The following is a 23,472-nucleotide window of genomic DNA, read 5'->3' as shown; positions in this document are numbered from 1 at the left end:
TGGGTGTGGGTGTGTGTGTGTGGGTGTGTGTATATGTATGAAATGTATGCATTCACTACTGTAAGTCGCTCTGGATAAGTGCGTCTGCTAAATGACTAAAATGTAAAATGTAAAAAAATGTGTCCAGCATCATCCCAGTGCGTAGTACTATCAGTGTTAATACCTCTGAAGGGTAGGATTAAACAGGTCAGTCTCGATCTCTTCCTGTCTTCCTCTGTTACTATGGAGACTTACTACAGTGTCAGTATAGATGTCTATATGAGTACAGATCTGTTACTATGGAGTCTTACTACAGTGTCAATATAGATGGAGGTCTATATGAGTACAGACTCTGTTACTATGGAGACTTACTACAGTGTCAGTATAGATAGAGGTCTATATGAGTACAGATCTGTTACTATGGAGACTTACTACAGTGTCAGTATAGATGGAGGTCTGTATGAGTACAGACTCTGTTACTATGGAGACTTAATACAGTGTCAGTTAGAGGTCTATATGAGTACAGACTCTGTTACTATGGAGACTTACTACAGTGTCAGTATAGATAGAGGTCTATATGAGTACAGACTGTTACTATGGAGACTTACTACAGTGTCAGTTAGAGGTCTATATGAGTACAGACTCTGTTACTATGTAGACTCACTACAGTGTCAGTTAGAGGTCTATATGAGTACAGACTCTGTTACTATGTAGACTCACTACAGTGTCAGTTAGAGGTCTATATGAGTACAGACTCTGTTACTATGTAGACTCACTACAGTGTCAGTTAGAGGTCTATATGAGTACAGACTCTGTTACTACGGAGACTCACTACAGTGTCAGTTAGAGGTCTATATGAGTACAGACTCTGTTACTATGGAGACTCACTACAGTGTCAGTTAGAGGTCTATATGAGTACAGACTCTGTTACTATGTAGACTCACTACAGTGTCAGTTAGAGGTCTATATTAGTACAGACTCTGTTACTATGTAGACTCACTACAGTGTCAGTTAGAGGTCTATATGAGTACAGACTCTGTTACTATGGAGACTCACTACAGTGTCAGTTAGAGGTCTATATGAGTACAGACTCTGTTACTATGTAGACTCACTACAGTGTCAGTTAGAGGTCTATATGAGTACAGACTCTGTTACTATGTAGACTCACTACAGTGTCAGTTAGAGGTCTATATGAGTTCAGACTCTGTTACCATGGAGACTCACTACAGTGTCAGTTAGAGGTCTATATGAGTACAGACTCTGTTACCATGGAGACTCACTACAGTGTCAGTTAGAGGTCTATATGAGTACAGACTCTGTTACTATGGAGACTCACTACAGTGTCAGTTAGAGGTCTATATGAGTACAGACTCTGTTACTATGGAGACTCACTACAGTGTCAGTTAGAGGTCTATATGAGTACAGACTCTGTTACCATGGAGACTCACTACAGTGTCAGTTAGAGGTCTATATGAGTTCAGACTCTGTTATCAGCTGTTGTCAGACACAAGTGCGTCTTAAAAGACGATTATCTTCCTCAATAGCGTGCAGTGAATTCTACCAGATGAAAAGTTGAAATGAGTACGACATCCTGGCATTTAAAGCAAACTAATATTTCCGAAATGTCAGGTACTATAAAAGGTTGTATTTTCTTCTACCCAGAAGACCTACTAAGTCTGGATATTTGGACTGTTAAAACATGGTTATTTAAAATAAGTTATGTAGAACATGCTCTCTGCTACAGCTCATATTAGATAAACTCATCAAGTCTTTTAGACCAGTGACTTATGTAACTTGTCCCTTGGGCTCCAGAAATTGACTAAATTAATCAAATGTACCATTGTTACTATACCTACTGTAGTGAATGGAACTAACTAAATTGCTATGATGTACAGTTTGCACAACTCTGTGTTATATCATATCATAATGAACTGAGGGAGAAGGACCAGGTCTCTAGTGGGTCGTGAACCCAGATTGGTTATATCATATCATAATGAACTGAGGGAGAAGGACCAGGTCTCTAGTGGGTCGTGAACCCAGATTGGTTATATCATATCATAATGAACTGAGGGAGAAGGACCAGGTCTCTAGTGGGTCGTGATCCCAGATTGGTTATATCATATCATATCATAATGAACTGAGGGAGAAGGACCAGGTCTCTAGTGGGTCGTGAACCCAAATTGGTTATATCATATCATAATGAACTGAGGGAGAAGGACCAGGTCTCTAGTGGGTCGTGAACCCAGATTGGTTATATCATATCATAATGAACTGAGGGAGAAGGACCAGGTCTCTAGTGGGTTGTGAACCCAGATTGGTTATATCATATCGTAATGAACTGAGGGAGAAGGACCAGGTCTCTAGTGGGTCGTGAACCCAGATTGGTTATATCATATCATAATGAACTGAGGGAGAAGGACCAGGTCTCTAGTGGGTCGTGAACCCAGATTGGTTATATCATATCGTAATGAACTGAGGGAGAAGGACCAGGTCTCTAGTGGGTCGTGAACCCAGATTGGTTATATCATATCATAATGAACTGAGGGAGAAGGACCAGGTCTCTAGTGGGTCGTGAACCCAGATTGGTTAAATCATATCGTAATGAACTGAGGGAGAAGGACCAGGTCTCTAGTGGGTCGTGAACCCAGATTGATTATATCATATCGTAATGAACTGAGGGAGAAGGACCAGGTCTCTAGTGGGTCGTGAACCCAGATTGGTTATATCATATCATAATGAACTGAGGGAGAAGGACCAGGTCTCTAGTGGGTCGTGATCCCAGATTGGTTATATCGTATCATATCATAATGAACTGAGGGAGAAGGACCAGGTCTCTAGTGGGTCGTGAACCCAGATTGGTTATATCATATCATAATGAACTGAGGGAGAAGGACCAAGTCTCTAGTGGGTTGTGAACCCAGATTGGTTATATCATATCGTAATGAACTGAGGGAGAAGGACCAGGTCTCTAGTGGGTCGTGAACCCAGATTGGTTATATCATATCATAATGAACTGAGGGAGAAGGACCAGGTCTCTAGTGGGTCGTGAACCCAGATTGGTTATATCATATCATAATGAACTGAGGGAGAAGGACCAGGTCTCTAGTGGGTCGTGATCCCAGATTGGTTATATCATATTGTAATGAACTGAGGGTCTCTAGTGGGTTGCGAACACAGATCGCCTGGCCCAAAGAGAAAGGCCCTAGCTAGACACAATCCCAATAAGGATATCCCCGAGGAAGAGATGGTAATGTGTTTATCATCTAGTGTCGTTACACTACTCCACTTCCAGTAAATCTCTTCTAGGGTTGTGTCTGATTTGGCACCCTATTCACTATGTAGTGAACTACTTTGGACAAGGGCACATAGAGGGCTTTGGTCAAAGTAGTGCACTATATAGGAAATAGGGTGCCATTTCAGATGCATCCTAGGTTGAGCTCATGAACCAGTGAGTGACAGGAGAAGTGGTTGTGGTGACATCTCATCTCTCAGGAGGCCAGTTCTGGTGGGATAAAGAGATAGAGACATAGAACAAACAGTTAATCAGTGATTTGTCTCTATCTCTTTATCCCACCAGAACTGGGCCCAGAACAAACAGTTAATCAGTGATATGTCTCTGTTTGTTCTGAGGCCAGTTCTGGTGGGATAAAGAGATAGAGACATATCACTGATTAACAAGTCTCCTTCAGCGGTCCAGGAAGGTCCAGGAAGGGCCCTCTCAACAGTTTTCACCTCTTTGTTTACTCTTAGTCTATTCCGTTTACAGATTGTATACTTCCCTTAAGTGCTCTTCTTACTTTCCCTTGTCTGGTAGAGACGTGATTAGTGTTGTCACGATACCAGCCAATAGGGCTCCTGTAATTTATATCAGTTTTAAAATACCTGGGCCCTATTCACAAAGCCTCTCAGATTAGGAGTGCTAATCTAGGATCAGTTTTGCCTATTAGATAATATTGAATAAGACAGGTGGGGACCAGATCCTAGATGAGCTCTCCTAGTCTGAGAGGCTTTGTGAACACAGGCCCTGGTTAGTTATGCTTAGATATTCCAGGTAAAATGCGCCCCCTAAACCCTGGGTCGTCTGCCCGCCACAAGACCATTAGCCCGCTGAGCTATAGTTTGGGGAGCCAAAACAAGTCTTCAGGACTCTGGTCTGAGGCAAGGTTACTCATTATACAAGCGGGATTCACTGAACCAACCTCTCTTATACTTCATATTCTGATGACATCACATGATGTGATTAATACATCCTCACCTTGATGACATCACTGTTTGACCTGTGACCTTGTGTTGACCTCACCTCACCAGGACACCTCCAGGCGGGAGACCAGATCTTGGAGGTGAATGGGGAGAGTTTACTAGGGGTCACCAGTGAAAGGTAGGTTCAACAGTAGAAAACAACTCTCTTCTTCATTGGAAAAATACCAAAAAGACCAGTGAAATTTGTGTTGATGTAGTCAAGACATTAACGTTTTGTTTTTTCTGTTATTGTTTTATACAGAGCAGTAGACGTTCTGAGATCAGCGTCCTCGAGCAACCAAATGCGCCTTCTGATCGCCAGAGACGAGGAAGCAAGGTAGGCCCTGAGGACCGTGTCTAGATATGAGATGCACACGACCACGTATCATTGACCACATTCTGTAGGCTTAGTGTCAATACCCTTAATCACAACTTTAGCGTCAACACGCATTGGGTCGCTGATGTGAGTGTCTGTAATCCGCATTTGTGTCTGAAGTCTGAATTTCAGCTATCAGGGTGTTCGTGTTGGCTTGGAACTCCAATTGTGCTCCATGTCCATCTGTGTCCCTGAATGTCCTTTATCTCTCAACTTGGCCTGCCTGTCCTCCTCCTCTTCCTCCTGCTCCTCCTTCTCTTCCTCCTCTTAAGAATTGAGATTATTAAAAAGATGCCATTTTTTAATTATTCAAAGTAAAAATGAATCATTTTGTTGATAAACCAGATGGTTGGCATGGCGCTGAGAGTTTCTTTGGCTTCCTCTTCGAAGATGAATAACCCTGGCAGTGGCATGGTGGACATTTTGGCCAGGGTTTTTGGGCTGGGACGCCCCTCGCTCCGCCTCAGGCACTTCTTCTAACTACCTTTCGCTCCGCCCCTGGCAGCTGGCAACAAGAGGATGAATGGAAAGACATTTAGTACAGACTGTTAATCCAAACTGATGAACCTGTGAACTTGCTACGCTGATCCTCAACACTGGGGCCCCACAAGGGTGCGTGCTCAGCCCCCTCCTGTACTCCCTGTTCACCCATGACTGCGTGGCCTCGCACGTCTCCAACTCAATCATCAAGTTTGCAGGCGACACAACAGTAGTAGGCCTGATTACCAACAATGATGAGACAGCCTACAGCGAGGAGGTGAGGGCCCTGGTGAAGTGGTGCCAGGAAAATAACCTTTCCCTCAACGTCAACAAAACAAAAGGAGCTGATTGTGGACTTCAGGAGATAGCAGAAAGAGCACGCCCCCATCCACATCAATGGGGCCGGAATGGAGAAGGTGAAAAGCTTCAAGCTGTTTGGCGTGCACATCACTGATCCACAGACAGGTCTGACAGGCCTTTAGGTGCATTTTGGCAAACTCCAAGCGGGCTGTCATGTGCCTTTTACTGAGGAGTGGCTTCCATCTGGCCACTCTACCATAAAGGCCTAATTGGTGGAGTGCTGCAGTGAAGGTTGTCCTTCTGGAAGGTTCTCCCATCTCCACAGAGGAACTCTGGAGCTCTGTCAGAGTGACCATCGGGTTCTTGGTCACCTCCCTGACCAAGGCCCTTCTCCCCCGATTGCTCAGTTTGGCCGGGCGGCCAGCTCTAGGAAGAGTCTTAGTGGTTACAAATTTCTTCAATTTAAGAATGATTGGGGTCTTGGGGACCTTCAATGCTCCAGACATGTTTTGGTTCCCTTCTCCAGATCTGTGCCACTACACAATCCTCTCTTGGCGCTCTATGTACAATTCCTTCCACCTCATGGCTTGATTTTTGCCATGACATGCACTGTCAACTGTGGGACCTTTTATAGACAGGTGTGTGCCTTTCCAAATCATAACCAATCAATTGAATTTACCACAGGTAGACTCCAATCAAGTTGTAGAAACATCTCAAGGATGATCAATGGAAACAGGATGCACCTGAGCTCAATTTCGAGTCTCAGAGCAGAGGTTCTGAAAACTTATGTAAATAAGATATTTCAGTTTTTCTATTTTTAATACATTAGCAGAAATGTCTAAAAACCTGTTTTCGCTTTGTCAATATGGGTTATTGTGTGCAGATTGATGAGGAAAACCCTTTTTTCCCCATCCATTTTAGAATAAGGCTGTAACGTAACAAAATGTGGAAAAAGTCAAGGGGTCTGAATTCTTTCCGAATGCACAGTATATATTCATATTATGGACATTGCTTGTTCTGATATTTCTTGATTTCTTTCTTTAAATGTTTTTAGTAGTTGTATTTATTGTTTTGTAATGTTCGGTATTGCTGCACTGTTAGCCCTAGAAACATAAGCATCTGTAAAATATGTGTACGTAACCAGTAACATTTGATTTGATTTGAAAGTCAGGGAAGAGAACCACATTACACAGCAAACAGTAAAATAGAACTTTTATTACGTGATGAATTCTTGATTTGCTCTAAACAGCCAGTGGAAGGTTATATCTGTCAAAACATTAACAGAGAGAACCTGCATCCCCCACTCATCATATTCTGCCATCTGGTAGCCTATTGTTTTTAGCATTTAACATTTAGCCAGGTTGCTAATCTAACCACGATCCCATAGCAACAACCGACCGGGTGGTCAGTTTTGACATCGTGAGTTAGCCTAAAACCAGGTCACACTAGCTGTCACACATGCGCGCACGCACGCACGAACACACACACACACACACACACACACACACACACACACACACACACACACACACACACACACACACACACACACACACACACACACACACACACACACACACACACACACACACACACAGTAAGGCAGGCTATACAGGCTACAGAATGTACAAGCTACAGGCAGGAGAGGCAGGAAAGCAGGCTACAGGCAGGAAAGCAGGCTACAGGCAGGAAAGCAGGCTACAGGCAGGAAAGCAGGCTACAGGCAGGAAAGCAGACTACAGACAGGAAAGCAGGCTACATACAGGAAAGCGGACTGCATGCAGGAAAGCGGACTGCATGCAGGAAAGCGGACTAGTTTTTCCTAGCCACCGTGCTTCTACACTTGCATTGCTTGCTGTTTGGGGTTTTAGGCTGGGTTTCTGTACAGCACTTTGAGATATCAGCTGATGTAAGAAGGGCTATATAAATAAATTTGATTTGATATATAAAGGAAAGCGGACTACATGTAGAAAGCAGGCTACAGGCAGAAAAGCAGGCTGCTGCAGGAAAGCAGGCTACAGACAGGAAAGCAGGCTACAGGCAGGAAAGCAGGCTACAGGCAGGAAAGCAGGCTACAGACAGGAAAGCAGGCTACAGGCTACAGGCAGGAAAGCAGGCTACAGGCTACAGGCTACAGGCAGGAAAGCAGGCTACAGGCTACAGGCAGGAAAGCAGGCTACAGGCAGGAAAGCAGGCTACAGGCTACAGGCAGGAAAGCAGGCTACAGGCAGGAAAGCAGGCTACAGGCAGGAAAGCAGGCTACAGGCAGGAAAGCAGGCTACAGGCTACAGGCAGGAAAGCAGGCTACAGGCAGGAAAGCAGGCTACAGGCAGGAAAGCAGGCTACAGGCTACAGGCAGGATAGCAGGCTACAGGCTAAGCTGTGGACAGTACTCATGATGAGATGAGCCTGTGCTTCTCACATCGTTCTATAATCTGTGTTCTGTGCCTTAACCAACACTCAGAGCTCAGCACACAGGCCAAGGCAGGAGGGATGGAGAGGAGGAGAGGAGAAGACAGGAGGGGAAAGGAGAGGAGGGGAGGAAGAGAGGAGAAGACAGGAGGGGAAAGGAGAGGAGGGGAGGAGGAGAGGAGAAGACAGGAGGGGAAAGGAGAGGAGGAGAGGAGGAGAGGAGGAGAGGAGAAGACAGGAGGGGAAAGGAGAGGAGGAGAGGAGGAGAGGAGAAGACAGGAGGGGAAAGGAGAGGAGGAGAGGAGGAGAGGAGAAGACAGGAGGGGAAAGGAGAGGAGGAGAGGAGAAGACAGGAGGGGAAAGGAGAGGAGGAGAGGAGGAGAGGAGAAGACAGGAGGGGAAAGGAGAGGAGGAGAGGAGGAGAGGAGAAGACAGGAGGGGAAAGGAGAGGAGGAGAGGAGGAGAGGAGAAGACAGGAGGGGAAAGGAGAGGAGGAGAGGAGGAGAGGAGAAGACAGGAGGGGAAAGGAGAGGAGGGGAGGAGGAGAGGAGAAGACAGGAGGGGAAAGGAGAGGAGGGGAGGAGGAGAGGAGAAGACAGGAGGGGAAAGGAGAGGAGGGGAGGAGGAGAGGAGAAGACAGGAGGGGAAAGGAGAGGAGGAGAGGAGGAGAGGAGGAGAGGAGAAGACAGGAGGGGAAAGGAGAGGAGAGGATGGAGGGATTATGCCTTTCCGTTTCTCTTCCTTCCTCTCTTCATCTCTCTCTCTCTAATCCCCCTCTCTCTAATTCTTTCCCCTATTCTCCCTCGTTCTGCATCTCCTCCATGCTATTTGGGTCCACTACGCAGTAATATTAACCTGGTTGTTAAAGCCTTAGTACCATTGATCTGTGATGAGAGGGGGTCAGAAATAGAAAGGGAATATGAAGCTAGAGTCGACCTCTATTTAACCAGGGAATCCTGTTGAAATGAACATTTACAATATAACTAAACATGAAGCTAGAATCAACCTCTATTTAACCAGGGAATCCTGTTGAAATGAACATTTACAATATAACTAAACATGAAGCTAGAATCAACCTCTATTTAACCAGGGAATCCTGTTGAAATGAGCGCTTACAGTATACCTGAGATTCAGACTGGACATTCCCCTGCAGTGAGGTTAAGTATACCAGAGATTCAGACTGGACATTCCCCTGCAGTGAGGTTAAATATACCAGAGATTCAGACTGGACATTCCCCTGCAGTGAGGTTAAATATACCAGAGATTCAGACTGGACATTCCCCCCCCCCCCCCCCCCCCCCCCCCACACACACACACAAAGCCAACTAGGGCATGTGTCTGGGGTCAGAGAGGGTACATCCTTCCTGTCTGGGGTCAGAGAGGGGACATCCTTCCTGTCTGGTGTCAGAGAGGGTACATCCTTCCTGTCTGGGGTCAGAGAGGGGACATCCTTCCTGTCTGGGGTCAGAGAGGGGACATCCTTCCTGTCTGGGGTCAGAGAGGGGACATCCTTCCTGTCTGGGGTCAGAGAGGGGACATCCTGTCTGGGGTCAGAGAGGGGACATCCTTCCTGTCTGGGGGTCTTCTCCAAATGAGTCTGGATCTGAGAACCTCCCCGACAATTTCTAGAATGCAAACACATTCTAACCATTCTGATTGGTCCCAGAAACCGATGTCCAGAACACACATGGGTAAAGTGGCGTTTTTTAAATTCTTCATTGGCTTTAATACTCTGATTGGTTTGTTTTGTACAACAACCCTCATTTTGACGTCACCACAAATTACTTCAATGATGTCAGTCTCAGACTGAAGTATGTAGCTAACATAGAGGAAGAATTCAGTTGGAGTCGCCAGGCAACAGGAAAGATACTGCTGACCCATAACTGTCAGTCAAATCAAATCAAATGTTATCTGTCACATGCGGCGAATACCTTACCGTGAAATGCTTACTTATAAGCGATTAATCAACAATGCAGTTCAAGAAATAGAGTTTAGAAAATATTTACAAAATAAACTAAAGTAAAAAATTTAATAAAAAGAAACACAATCAAATAACAATAACGAGGCTATATACAGGGGGTACTGGTACCGAGTCAGTATGGAGGCTATATACAGGGGGTACTGGTACCGAGTCAGTATGGAGGCTATATACAGGGGGTACTGGTACCGAGTCAGTATGGAGGCTATATACAGGGGGTACTGGTACCGAGTCAGTATGGAGGCTATATACAGGGGGTATGGGTACCACGTCAGTATGGAGGCTATATACAGGGGGTATGGGTACCACGTCAGTATGGAGGCTATATACAGGGGGTATGGGTACCACGTCAGTATGGAGGCTATATACAGGGGGTATGGGTACCACGTCAGTATGGAGGCTATATACAGGGGGTACTGGTACCGAGTCAGTATGGAGGCTATATACAGGGGGTACTGGTACCGAGTCAGTATGGAGGCTATATACAGGGGGTACTGGTACCGAGTCAATGTGCAGGCTAGTTAGTTAGGTGTAACGTCCGCAATCAGTCAGTCTGGAGGTGAGGGGTCTGGGAGGAGTGAAAGGGAGGAGAGAGAGAGAATGGGGAGGGGAGGAGAGAGATGGAGTGGGGAGGGGAGGAGAGAGATGGAGTGGGGAGGGGAGGGGAGGAGAGAGATGGAGTGGGGAGGGGAGGAGAGAGAGATGGAGTGGGGAGGGGAGGAGAGAGAGATGGAGTGGGGAGGGGAGGAGAGAGAGATGGAGTGGGGAGGGGAGGGGAGAAGAGAGAGATGGAGTGGGGAGGGGAGGGGAGGAGAGAGAGATGGAGTGGGGAGGGGAGGGGGAGGAGAGAGAGATGGAGTGGGGAGGGGAGGGGAGGGAGGAGAGAGAGATGGAGTGGGGAGGGGAGGAGAGAGAGATGGAGTGGGGAGGGGAGGGGAGAAGAGAGAGATGGAGTGGGGAGGGGAGGGGAGGAGAGAGAGATGGAGTGGGGAGGGGAGGGGAGGAGAGAGAGATGGAGTGGGGAGGGGAGGGGAGGAGAGAGATGGAGTAGACGGGATGGTAAGGATGGGGGGGTGGGGAGGGAGGGGAGAGAGAGAATGGGGAGGGGAGGAGAGAGATGGAGTGGGGAGGGGAGGAGAGAGATGGAGTGGGGAGGGGAGGGGAGGAGAGAGATGGAGTGGGGAGGGGAGGAGAGAGAGATGGAGTGGGGAGGGGAGGAGAGAGAGATGGAGTGGGGAGGGGAGGAGGAGAGAGATGGAGTGGGGAGGGGAGGGGAGAAGAGAGAGATGGAGTGGGGAGGGGAGGGGAGGAGAGAGAGATGGAGTGGGGAGGGGAGGGGAGGAGAGAGATGGAGTAGACAGGGGATGGTAAGAATTATCACCCAAAAATCACAGATTTGATTGGGGATCATTCAGTGGATGTACCTGGTCCGGAAATCTGTCCACAATCCAATTTATTTTTAAGATCATAACAACGACACTGAGCGAATACCAGGAAATGTTCTCTCTCTCTCTCTCTCTCTCTCTCTCTCTCTCTCTCTCCCCCACTCTCTCTTTCTCTCTCTCTCTTCCCATTCTCTCTTTCTCTCTCTCCCCTCCACTCTCTCTCCTCTCTTTCTCACTCTCTCCCTCTCTCTCTCCCCCACTCTCTTTCGCTCCTCTCTTTCACTCTCTCCCCCCCCTCCCCCCCACTCTCTCTTTCTCTCCTCTCTCTCTCTCTCCTCTCTCTCGATCTCTCTCTCTCCCCCCCACTCTCTCTCTCTCTCTCCCTCTCTCTCAGGCAGTGTATTAGGCCAACAACAATGGGATTAGTGGGTGATAGTGTGTATTCAGTAGGGGAGCTGCACAGCAACACCTTTACTTTAAAAACACTATTTCACCCTGATACTGTAGCTGTTGATATTCTATCAATATGTCAGCTTTATCTGGAAGGGTAATTTAGGGTCCTCCTAACAGAATTACCACCCATGGTATCATTTAGGGTCCTCCTAACAGAATTACCACCCATGGTATCATTTAGGGTCCTCCTAACAGAATTACCACCCATGGTATCATTTAGGGTCACCCTAACATAATTACCACCCATGGTATCATTTAGGGTCACCCTAACATAATTACCACCCATGGTAGAATTTCGGGTTCCCCTAACATAATTACCACCCATGGTGGCATTTCGGGTTCCCCTAACAGAATTACCACCCATGGTATCATTTAGGGTCCCCCTAACATAATTACCACCCATGGTGGCATTTCGGGTTCCCCTAACATAATTACCACCCATGGTAGCATTTCGGGTTCCCCTAACAGAATTACAACCCATGGTAGAATTTCGGGTTCCCCTAACATAATTACCACCCATGGTAGAATTTCGGGTTCCCCTAACATAATTACCACCCATGGTGGCATTTCGGGTTCCCCTAACAGAATTACCACCCATGGTATCATTTAGGGTCCCCCTAACATAATTACCACCCATGGTGGCATTTCGGGTTCCCCTAACATAATTACCACCCATGGTAGCATTTCGGGTTCCCCTAACAGAATTACAACCCATGGTATCATTTAGGGTCCCCCTAACATAATTACCACCCATGGTGGCATTTCGGGTTCCCCTAACAGAATTACCACCCATGGTATCATTTAGGGTCCCCCTAACATAATTACCACCCATGGTGGCATTTCAGGTTCCCCTAACAGAATTACCACCCATGGTATCATTTAGGGTCCCCCTAACATAATTACCACCCATGGTGGCATTTCGGGTTCCCCTAACAGAATTACCACCCATGGTAGCATTTCGGGTTCCCCTAACATAATTACCACCCATGGTAGCATTTCGGGTTCCCCTAACATAATTACCACCCATGGTAGCATTTCGGGTTCCCCTAACATAATTACCACCCATGGTAGCATTTCGGGTTCCCCTAACAGAATTACCACCCATGGTGGCATTTCGGGTTCCCCTAACAGAATTACCACCCATGGTGGCATTTCGGGTTCCCCTAACATAATTACCACCCATGGTAGCATTTCGGGTTCCCCTAACATAATTACCACCCATGGTAGAATTTAGGGTTCCAATATGTGATGACAATATAAAAAGTATTAAGGTGTGAGCTATCATAGTTTAGTGTTGTAGAATCTTTGGCGTCTTTGGGGTTCTGTGGGGTGTGAGGTAGTGGGTGTGATATGATTTGGGGTTCTGTGGGGTGTGAGATACTGGGTGTGATATGATTTGGGGTTCTGTGGGGTGTGAGATAGTGGGTGTGAGATAGTGGGTGTGAGATAGTGGGTGTGATATGATTTGGGGTTTTGTGGGGTGTGAGATAGTGGGTGTGATATGATTTGGGGTTTTGTGGGGTGTGAGATAGTGGGTGTGATATGATTTGGGGTTCTGTGGGGTGTGAGGTACTGGGTGTGATATGATTTGGGGTTCTGTGGGGTGTGAGGTAGTGGGTGTGATATGATTTGGGGTTCTGTGGGGTGTGAGATAGTGGGTGTGATAGATAGACTAATATAAGGTTGTCGTGTCAGTGAACCGTGTGGCTGTGAGTACAGTGTTATAGTTCAGTTCTAACAGTATACTTGTTGTTGGGGATGTGTCATTATTTACCCCTTTGGTTTCTTACAGGAGAGAGTTTTCAGAGCTTTTGGAGAAGTATGGATCCAGCAGTAGTACTGGGTCGACACGCAACTCTCCCATCCAGCATGGTAGGACCTCCCTCCTCCCTCCATGTCCACATGGTATAACACAACTCTCCTATCCAGCATGGTAGGACCTCCCTCCTCCCTCTATGTCCACATGGTATAACTCAACTCTCCTATCCAGCATGGTAGGACCTCCCTCCTCCCTCTATGTCCACATGGTATAACTCAACTCTCCCATCCAGCATGGTAGGACCTCCCTCCTCCCTCTATGTCCACATGGTATAACACAACTCTCCCATCCAGCATGGTAGGACCTCCCTCCTCCCTCTATGTCCACATGGTATAACTCAACTCTCCCATCCAGCATGGTAGGACCTCCCTCCTCCCTCTATGTCCACATGGTATAACTCAACTCTCCCATCCAGCATGGTAGGACCTCCCTCCTCCCTCTATGTCCACATGGTATAACTCAACTCTCCCATCCAGCATGGTAGGACCTCCCTCCTCCCTCCATGTCCACCTGGTATAACACAACTCTCCCATCCAGCATGGTAGGACCTCCCTCCTCCCTCTATGTCCACATGGTATAACACAGCTCTCCCATCCAGCATGGTAGGACCTCCCTCCTCCCTCTATGTCCACATGGTATAACTCAACTCTCCCATCCAGCATGGTAGGACCTCCCTCCTCCCTCTATGTCCACATGGTATAACACAGCTCTCCCATCCAGCATGGTAGGACCTCCCTCCTCCCTCTATGTCCACATGGTATGTCCTGTCTCCCCCCTCTATTTCAACAAGGTATAACACCCACAAATATTGTTTATGTCCTGTCTCCCCCCTCTATTTCAACAAGGTATAACACCCACAAATACTGTATATGTCCTGTCTCCCCCCTCTATTTCAATATGGTATGTGCTATATCTTAAACACATATCCAGCTCAGTATATGACAGTGATGACCTCCCATCCAATCAATACTATGTGTCCTGTCTTGATCTTTATTTTTCACCCCCGCTTTAAAACAATTTTTTCTGTGCTCAGACCCCCATGAAATCACCACTTTACTTTACACCTGTAAAATGTGTTTGTGTGCTATATAACTAGATAAAAAGGAAACCTTTCTGATTGTAGTAACTTACAGAATTACTTTACACCTGTAAAATGTGTTTGTGTACTATATAACTAGATAAAAATGAAACCTTTCTGATCATAGTACTACTTTACAGCAGAAAAACTAGATGAAAACCTCAGTAACATGCCGCTGATCCTTTAAAGTGTACAGTACTGTAGCTAGATGATCCAGTATGTGAGTGGGCCTTTGAAAATGTCTCATGACAGCGAGCGCCGTTGTCCATTATGCAATTGCTAACATCTGTTTCTGCTGTGGGTGATGCATGTATACACACACACACACACACACACACACACACACACACACACACACACACACACACACACACACACACACACACACACACACACACACACACACACACACACGGCTGTCTAATAAAAGGAGAGAGAAGATGAACAAAGGTTTACAAGGTTGTTGACAGATCTGGTCATTGTAAGTATATTGAGGTTTCAGCCCCCTTCATTAGGAGAAGTCTGTCATTGTAAATGTTGTTGTTGATGTTGTGTATTAGGGGTTCATCTCAAGTGAGATGTCACCTTGTTTTGCCTAGTTTTTTATCATTGAGTCATTGAATTACCTAGTTTTTCATCATTGTGTCAGTGAATTACCTAGTTTTTCATCATTGTGTCAGTTAATTACCTAGTTTTTCATCATTGTGTCAGTGAATTACCTAGTTTTTCATCATTGTGTCAGTTAATTACCTAGTTTTTCATCATTGTGTCAGTGAATTACCTAGTTTTTCATCATTGTGTCAGTTAATTACCTAGTTTTTCATCATTGTGTCAGTTAATTACCTAGTTTTTCATCATTGTGTCAGTGAATTACCTAGTTTTTCATCATTGTGTCAGTTAATTACCTAGTTTTTCATCATTGTGTCAGTGAATTACCTAGTTTTTCATCATTGTGTCAGTGAATTACCTAGTTTTTCATCATTGTGTCAGTGAATTACCTAGTTTTTCATCATTGTGTCAGTGAATTACCTAGTTTTTCATCATTGTGTCAGTGAATTACCTAGTTTTTCATCATTGTGTCAGTGAATTGCCTAGTTTTTCGTTGTTGTATCAGTGAATTACCTAGTTTTTCATACCTGAGTCAGTGAATAGCCTAGTTTTTCATCATTGGGTCAGTGAATTGCAATGACATCTCAAGGAAATATATCTCAATGGAAATGTATGTTTTCATGAAGCGAATAACATTGTAGACATTTCTTAAAGGCTGACATTAGTTTTGCGTTGTAATGTCCAAATCAAAGACAACTATATAAGCCCGGTAACATCCCTTCCGTAAGACAGGCAATTTCTGTTCCTGTCCATTTCCTTTTAGATTTCAGGGCTAAAAAATAAATAGCACAGGGCAGCATGTAGAGTATTATTTACAGCTTAGAGGAGATCAATCTTACTAAACTAAACACTTGTCAGGAACTGCTTTATGAAGTCCAGAGGCAGCGGCTCTCTACTCCCATCCGGAGCGTTTAATAGGATATCTGTAGAGGCAGGAAACTGACTGAGGGGTCAGTCCTCTTTCATTATGTACTAGTACCTATTTACACTGCCCTCTGGTGGAACGTCTGGAGACCCTGTTTGCATCCCAAGACCCTGTTTCCTGTCTCTAACTGTTACCTGTCTCTAACTGTTACCTGTCTCTAACTGTTACCTGTCTCTAACTGTTCCCTGTCTCTAACTGTTCCCTGTCTCTAACTGTTACCTGTCTCTAACTGTTCCCTGTCTCTAACTGTTACCTGTCTCTAACTGTTCCCTGTCTCTAACTGTTACCTGTCTCTAACTGTTCCCTGTCTCTAACTGTTACCTGTCTCTAACTGTTCCCTGTCTCTAACGGTTCCCTGTCTCTAACGGTTCCCTGTCTCTAACTGTTCCCTGTCTCTAACTGTTCCCTGTCTCTAATTGTTACCTGTCTCTAACTGTTACCTGTCTCTAATTGTTACCTGTCTCTAGTTGTTCCCTGTCTCTAATTGTTACCTGTCTCTAACTGTTCCCTGTCTCTCCTCCTTTCTAAGCAGGCAGATATCTGGACAGCACATCGTCCGGGTCCTCGTCACGCTCCCAGAGTCCTTTGCTTTTGAGTCCTGCTGGCTCTCAGAGCACCTACAACAACCCTCTCCTGCGCTCCCTCAGGTATAGCTATTGTAGCTAATTCAGGGGGTAGCCCCGACTGGGACTCGACCCGGGTCCAGCGACTGCGCTCCCTCAGGTATAGCTATTGTAGCTAATTCAGGGGGTAGCCCCGACTGGGACTCGACCCGGGTCCAGCGACTGCGCTCCCTCAGGTATAGCTATTGTAGCTAATTCAGGGGGTAGCCCCGACTGGGACTCGACCCGGGTCCAGCGACTGCGCTCCCTCAGGTATAGCTATTGTAGCTAATTCAGGGGGTAGCCCCGACTGGGACTCGACCCGGGTCCAGCGACTGCGCTCCCTCAGGTATAGCTATTGTAGCTAATTCAGGGGGTAGCCCCGACTGGGACTCGACCCGGGTCCAGCGACTGCGCTCCCTCAGGTATAGCTATTGTAGCTAATTCAGGGGGTAGCCCCGACTGGGACTCGACCCGGGTCCAGCGACTGCGCTCCCTCAGGTATAGCTATTGTAGCTAATTCAGGGGGTAGCCCCGACTGGGACTCGACCCGGGTCCAGCGACTGTCAACCCAACACCTTAGCCATTACGCCAAGAGATCCAAAGCTCTTGACAAGGTGGCTAGGAGTTGTGTTAAGCTCGCTACAATATAGTACAGTTTAACCATTGATGTTGATGTATCTACCGTATGAATGGGTTGTACAGTTAGTTAATCTGTATCTATGTTCTACTATCTGTGACTGTTGCTGTGACTGGGTGTGTATTTGTATGTGTCTGTCTTATAGTATATAATATATCCCCATCCTCTCCTCCTCCTGTCTCCAGTCACCCAGGAGAGGGTGTGATCCAGCTGATCTCTGTAGCCCGCTCCTCTAGTCTGGGCATCACCATCGGCGGAGGCTCCAATAGACCGGACGGCCCTGCAGTCTTCATCCAGGAGGTTCTGTCTGGGGGAGACTGCCACAGGGTAAGTCACCAATGGGATCCATCCTGAAAGAACAGGGCACCAGTGGAGAACCCCTTCTCATAGGTTCACTTCATAACAGATACTGTAGTCATAGTTACCTCCATTGAGTTTTAACACTGGGATGAAATGAACCAGACTCAGACCACTGGTAGAACATCCAGTCAACGATGAGTTACATTAGGCATGTCGACATGGTAACGTCAATCTGCTCTACTTAGAAATGGAGTTACATTAGGCATGTCGACATGGTAACGTCAATCTGCTCCACTTAGAAATGGAGTTACATTAGGCATGTCGACATGGTAACGTCAATCTGCTCTACTTAGAAATGGAGTTACATTAGGCATGTCGACATGGTAACGTCAATCTGCTCTACTTAGAAATGGAGTTACATTAGGCATGTCGACATGGTAACGTCAATCTGCTCTACTTAGAAATGGAGTTACATTAGGCATGTCGACATGGTAACGTCAATGTGCTCTACTTAGAAATGGAGTTACATTAGGCATGTCGACATGGTAACGTCAATCTGCTCCACTTAGAAATGGAGTTACATTAGGCATGTCGACATGGTAACGTCAATCTGCTCTACTTAGAAATGGAGTTACATTAGGCATGTCGACATGGTAACGTCAATCTGCTCTACTTAGAAATGGAGTTACATTAGACATGTCGACATGGTAACGTCAATCTGCTCTACTTAGAAATGGAGTTACATTAGGCATGTCGACATGGTAACGTCAATGTGCTCTACTTAGAAATGGAGTTACATTAGGCATGTAGACATGGTAACGTCAATCTGCTCTACTTAGAAATGGAGTTACATTAGGCATGTCGACATGGTAACGTCAATCTGCTCTACTTAGAAATGGAGTTACATTAGACATGTCGACATAGTAACGTCAATCTGCTCTACTTAGAAATGGAGTTACATTAGACATGTCGACATGGTAACGTCAATCTGCTCTACTTAGAAATGGAGTTACATTAGACATGTCGACATGGTAACGTCAATCTGCTCTACTTAGAAATGGAGTTACATTAGACATGTCGACATGGTAACGTCAATCTGCTCTACTTAGAAATGGAGTTACATTAGGCATGTCGACATGGTAACGTCAATCTGCTCTACTTAGAAATGGAGTTACATTAGACATGTCGACATGGTAACGACAATCTGCTCTACTTAGAAATGGAGTTACATTAGACATGTCGACATGGTAACGTCAATCTGCTCTACTTAGAAATGGAGTTACATTAGACATGTCGACATGGTAACGTCAATCTGCTCTACTTAGAAATGGAGTTACATTAGGCATGTCGACATGGTAACGTCAATCTGCTCTACTTAGAAATGGAGTTACATTAGGCATGTCGACATGGTAACGACAATCTGCTCTACTTAGAAATGGAGTTACATTAGGCATGTCGACATGGTAACGTCAATGTGCTCTACTTAGAAATGGAGTTACATTAGGCATGTCGACATGGTAACGTCAATCTGCTCTACTTAGAAATGGAGTTACATTAGACATGTCGACATGGTAACGTCAATCTGCTCTACTTAGAAATGGAGTTACATTAGACATGTCGACATGGTAACGTCAATCTGCTCTACTTAGAAATGGAGTTACATTAGGCATGTCGACATGGTAACGTCAATCTGCTCTACTTAGAAATGGAGTTACATTAGGCATGTCGACATGGTAACGACAATCTGCTCTACTTAGAAATGGAGTTACATTAGGCATGTCGACATGGTAACGACAATCTGCTCTACTTAGAAATGGAGTTACATTAGGCATGTCGACACACCATGCTGACCAATGGTTTAAAGCCATTCCTATCACCTCTGACCAGAACATCGGCCCTCATTTTCTGTTAATTTCCCAACAACACTTCATATTGAAACTACACAAACAGCCCCCGTTGGTCAACAGACAGCAGGGTGATCTCTTAACACACCACAGCCACCCCCTGCTGCTATTAGCCATTCGATACTGGACCTCTTCACACCAAGGTGTTGACACAACACTGTGTTAGAAGTATATAACTGATACTGGACCTCTTCACACCAAGGTGTTGACACAACACTGTGTTAGAAGTATATAACTGATACTGGACCTCTTCACACCAAGGTGTTGACACAACACTGTGTTAGAAGTATATAACTGATACTGGACCTCTCCACACCAAGGTGTTGACACAACACTGTGTTAGAAGTATATAACTGATACTGGACCTCTTCACACCAAGGTGTTGACACAACACTGTGTTAGAAGTATATAACTGATACTGGACCTCTCCACACCAAGGTGTTGACACAACACTGTGTTAGAAGTACTCTACACTGTTCCCCTGCCTAATGTTGCAACAGTTTCACTCTTAAAAGAGAAATGCATTCACACATCTAGAGATTGCTTTGCAGGAAGAAGCTCCTACACACTGTACTTACAAAGTTTCACAAGTGCAAGCAACAGTAACCAGTAAAGTCTGTCCTGTTTAACTGTCTTGCTGGATGGAAGACAGACAGCGTAAGGTTACCAGTAAAGTCTGCCCTGTTTAACTGTCTTGTTGGATGGAAGACAGACAGCGTAAGGTTACCAGTGCTGTAACTGTAACTTAACGTTACTCGTTGTGTTGTCAGACCAGGAGGTGATCCAGGAGTCAGACAGAGTGTTGGTTACCCTCCTGGGGAGACAGAGAGACAGAGCTAGAGACAGAGAGACAGAGAGACAGAGCTAGAGACAGAGAGACATAGCTAGAGACAGAGAGACAGAGAGACGGAGCTAGAGACAGAGAGACAGCTAGAGACAGAGAGACAGCTAGAGACAGAGAGGGAGAGAGACAGAGCTAGAGACAGAGAGACAGAGAGACGGAGCTAGAGACAGAGAGACAGCTAGAGACAGAGAGACAGAGACAGAGCTAGAGACAGAGCTAGAGACAGAGAGACAGAGCTAGAGACAGAGCTAGAGACAGAGAGACGGAGCTAGAGACAGAGAGACGGAGTTAGAGACAGAGAGACGGAGTTAGAGACAGAGAGACGGAGCTAGAGACAGAGAGACGGAGCTAGAGACAGAGAGACGGAGCTAGAGACAGAGAGACGGAGCTAGAGACAGAGAGACGGAGCTAGAGACAGAGAGACAGAGAGGGAGAGAGGGAGAGAGACGGAGCTAGAGACAGAGAGACAGAGCTAGAGACAGAGAGACAGAGAGGGAGAGAGACGGAGCTAGAGACAGAGAGACAGAGCTAGAGACAGAGAGACAGAGCTAGAGACAGAGAGACAGAGCTAGAGACAGAGAGACAGAGCTAGAGACAAAGAGACAGAGAGACAGAGCTAGAGACAGAGAGACAGAGAGACGGAGCTAGAGACAGAGAGACAGCTAGAGACAGAGAGACAGCTAGAGACAGAGAGGGAGAGAGACGGAGCTAGAGACAGAGAGACAGCTAGAGACAGAGAGACAGCTAGAGACAGAGAGGGAGAGAGACGGAGCTAGAGACAGAGAGACAGAGCTAGAGACAGAGAGACAGAGCTAGAGACAGAGAGACGGAGCTAGAGACAGAGAGACAGAGCTAGAGACAGAGAGACAGAGCTAGAGACAGAGAGACAGAGCTAGAGACAGAGAGACGGAGCTAGAGACAGAGAGACGGAGCTAGAGACAGAGAGATGGAGCTAGAGACAGAGAGGGAGAGAGAGAGGGGTGAAGAAAAAGAGAAAGAGACAGTGGGATAGAGAGAGACAGGGGGATGGAGAGAGACAGGGGGGATGGAGAGAGACAGGGGGGATGGAGAGAGACAGGGGGATGGAGAGAGACAGGGGGGATGGAGAGAGACAGGGGAATGGAGAGGTAGAGACAGGGGAATGGAGAGGTAGAGACAGGGGAATGGAGAGGTAGAGACAGGGGGATGGAGAGAGACAGGGGAATGGAGAGAGACAGGGGAATGGAGAGAGACAGGGGGATGGAGAGAGACAGGGGGGATGGAGAGAGACAGGGGGATGGAGAGAGACAGGGGGGATGGAGAGAGACAGGGGGATGGAGAGAGACAGGGGGGATGGAGAGAGACAGGGGAATGGAGAGGTAGAGACAGGGGAATGGAGAGGTAGAGACAGGGGAATGGAGAGGTAGAGACAGGGGAATGGAGAGGTAGAGACAGGGGAATGGAGAGAGACAGGGGAATGGAGAGGTAGAGACAGGGGAATGGAGAGAGACAGGGGGGATGGAGAGAGACAGGGGGGATGGAGAGAGACAGGGGGGATGGAGAGGGTTGGAGAGAGAGAGGGGGGATGGAGAGAGTGAGAGAGAGGAAGGGATGGATGGAGAGAGAGAGAGATAAAGCGATGCAGACTGCTTCCCAATTAGCTCAAGTGTGAAGGGGACGTGTCAGAGTCCCCACAGTCCCCTGAGCAGCAGGACAGGACAGCAGGACAGGACAGCAGGACAGGACAGCAGGACAGGACAGCAGGACAGGACAGCAGGACAGGACAGACACACAGACTGTGAAGGTCAGCCCTTTAGGACCCTGCTTACTTAGGCCATCACCCTGTCCTGACCTCTACCTCTCTACCATCTAGCCTCTACTACCCCCACAGCACTCCCTGTTCCCCTGTCCTCTACCTCTCTACCATCTAGCCTCTACTACCCCACAGCACTCCCTGTTCCCCTGACCTCTACCTCTCTACCATCTAGCCTCTACTACCCCCACAGGACTCCCTGTTCCCCTGTCCTCTACCTCTCTACCATCTAGCCTCTACTACCCCCACAGCACTCCCTGTTCCCCTGTCCTCTACCTCTCTACCATCTAGCCTCTACTACCCCCACAGGACTCCCTGTTCCCCTGTCCTCCACCTCTCTACCATCTAGCCTCTACTACCCCCACAGCACTCCCTGTTCCCCTGTCCTCTACCTCTCTACCATCTAGCCTCTACTACCCCCACAGCACTCCCTGTTCCCCTGTCCTCTACCTCTCTACCATCTAGCCTCTACTACCCCCACAGGACTCCCTGTTCCCCTGTCCTCTACCTCTCTACCATCTAGCCTCTACTACCCCACAGCACTCCCTGTTCCCCTGACCTCTACCTCTCTACCATCTAGCCTCTACTACCCCCACAGGACTCCCTGTTCCCCTGTCCTCTACCTCTCTACCATCTAGCCTCTACTACCCCCACAGGACTCCTTGTTCCCCTGTCCTCCACCTCTCTACCATCTAGCCTCTACTACCCCCACAGCACTCCCTGTTCCCCTGTCCTCTACCTCTCTACCATCTAGCCTCTACCACCCCCACAGCACTCCCTGTTCCCCTGTCCTCTACCTCTCTACCATCTAGCCTCTACCACCCCCACAGCACTCCCTGTTCCCCTGTCCTCTACCTCTCTACCATCTAGCCTCTACTACCCCCACAGGACTCCCTGTTCCCCTGTCCTCTACCTCTCTACCATCTAGCCTCTACCACCCCCACAGCACTCCCTGTTCCCCTGACCTCTACCTCTCTACCATCTAGCCTCTACCACCCCCACAGCACTCCCTGTTCCCCTGACCTCTACCTCTCTACCATCTAGCCTCTACCACCCCCACAGCACTCCCTGTCCTGACCTCTACTTTCCTATCATCTAACCTCTACTACCCCCACAGTACTTCCTGTCCCCCTGACCTCTACCTCCCTACCATCTAGCCTCTACCACCCCCACAGCACTCCCTGTTCCCCTGACCTCTACCTCTCTACCATCTAGCCTCTATCAACCCCACAGCACTCCCTGTCCTGACCTCTACCTCTCTACCATCTAGCCTCTACCACCCCCACAGCACTCCCATGACCTCTACCCTCCCTACCATCTAGCCTCTACCACCCCACAGCACTCCCTGTCCTGACCT

The 23,472-nt window shown here is 47.1% G+C and overlaps 1 protein-coding gene across 1 annotated transcript in view; it reads left to right on the top strand.

Annotated features, from left to right (window-relative positions):
• The window catches only part of LOC115208495 (syntaxin-binding protein 4), a 96,412-nt gene that overhangs the window by 28,489 nt on the left and 44,451 nt on the right, over positions 1-23,472 (top strand). Inside the window, exons 4-8 of the mRNA XM_029776600.1 lie at positions 4,288-4,357; positions 4,481-4,555; positions 13,395-13,474; positions 16,563-16,680; positions 17,461-17,602. Coding sequence (XP_029632460.1) covers positions 4,288-4,357; positions 4,481-4,555; positions 13,395-13,474; positions 16,563-16,680; positions 17,461-17,602 — 485 coding nt within the window. The remainder of the gene's footprint in view (positions 1-4,287; positions 4,358-4,480; positions 4,556-13,394; positions 13,475-16,562; positions 16,681-17,460; positions 17,603-23,472) is intronic.

This window comes from Salmo trutta, chromosome 1, assembly GCF_901001165.1.
Source record: "Salmo trutta chromosome 1, fSalTru1.1, whole genome shotgun sequence".
Classification (NCBI taxonomy): Eukaryota; Metazoa; Chordata; class Actinopteri; order Salmoniformes; family Salmonidae; genus Salmo; species Salmo trutta.
Note: the sequence above shows the minus strand (reverse complement) of the source record. Positions and strands in the feature narration are given on the sequence as shown.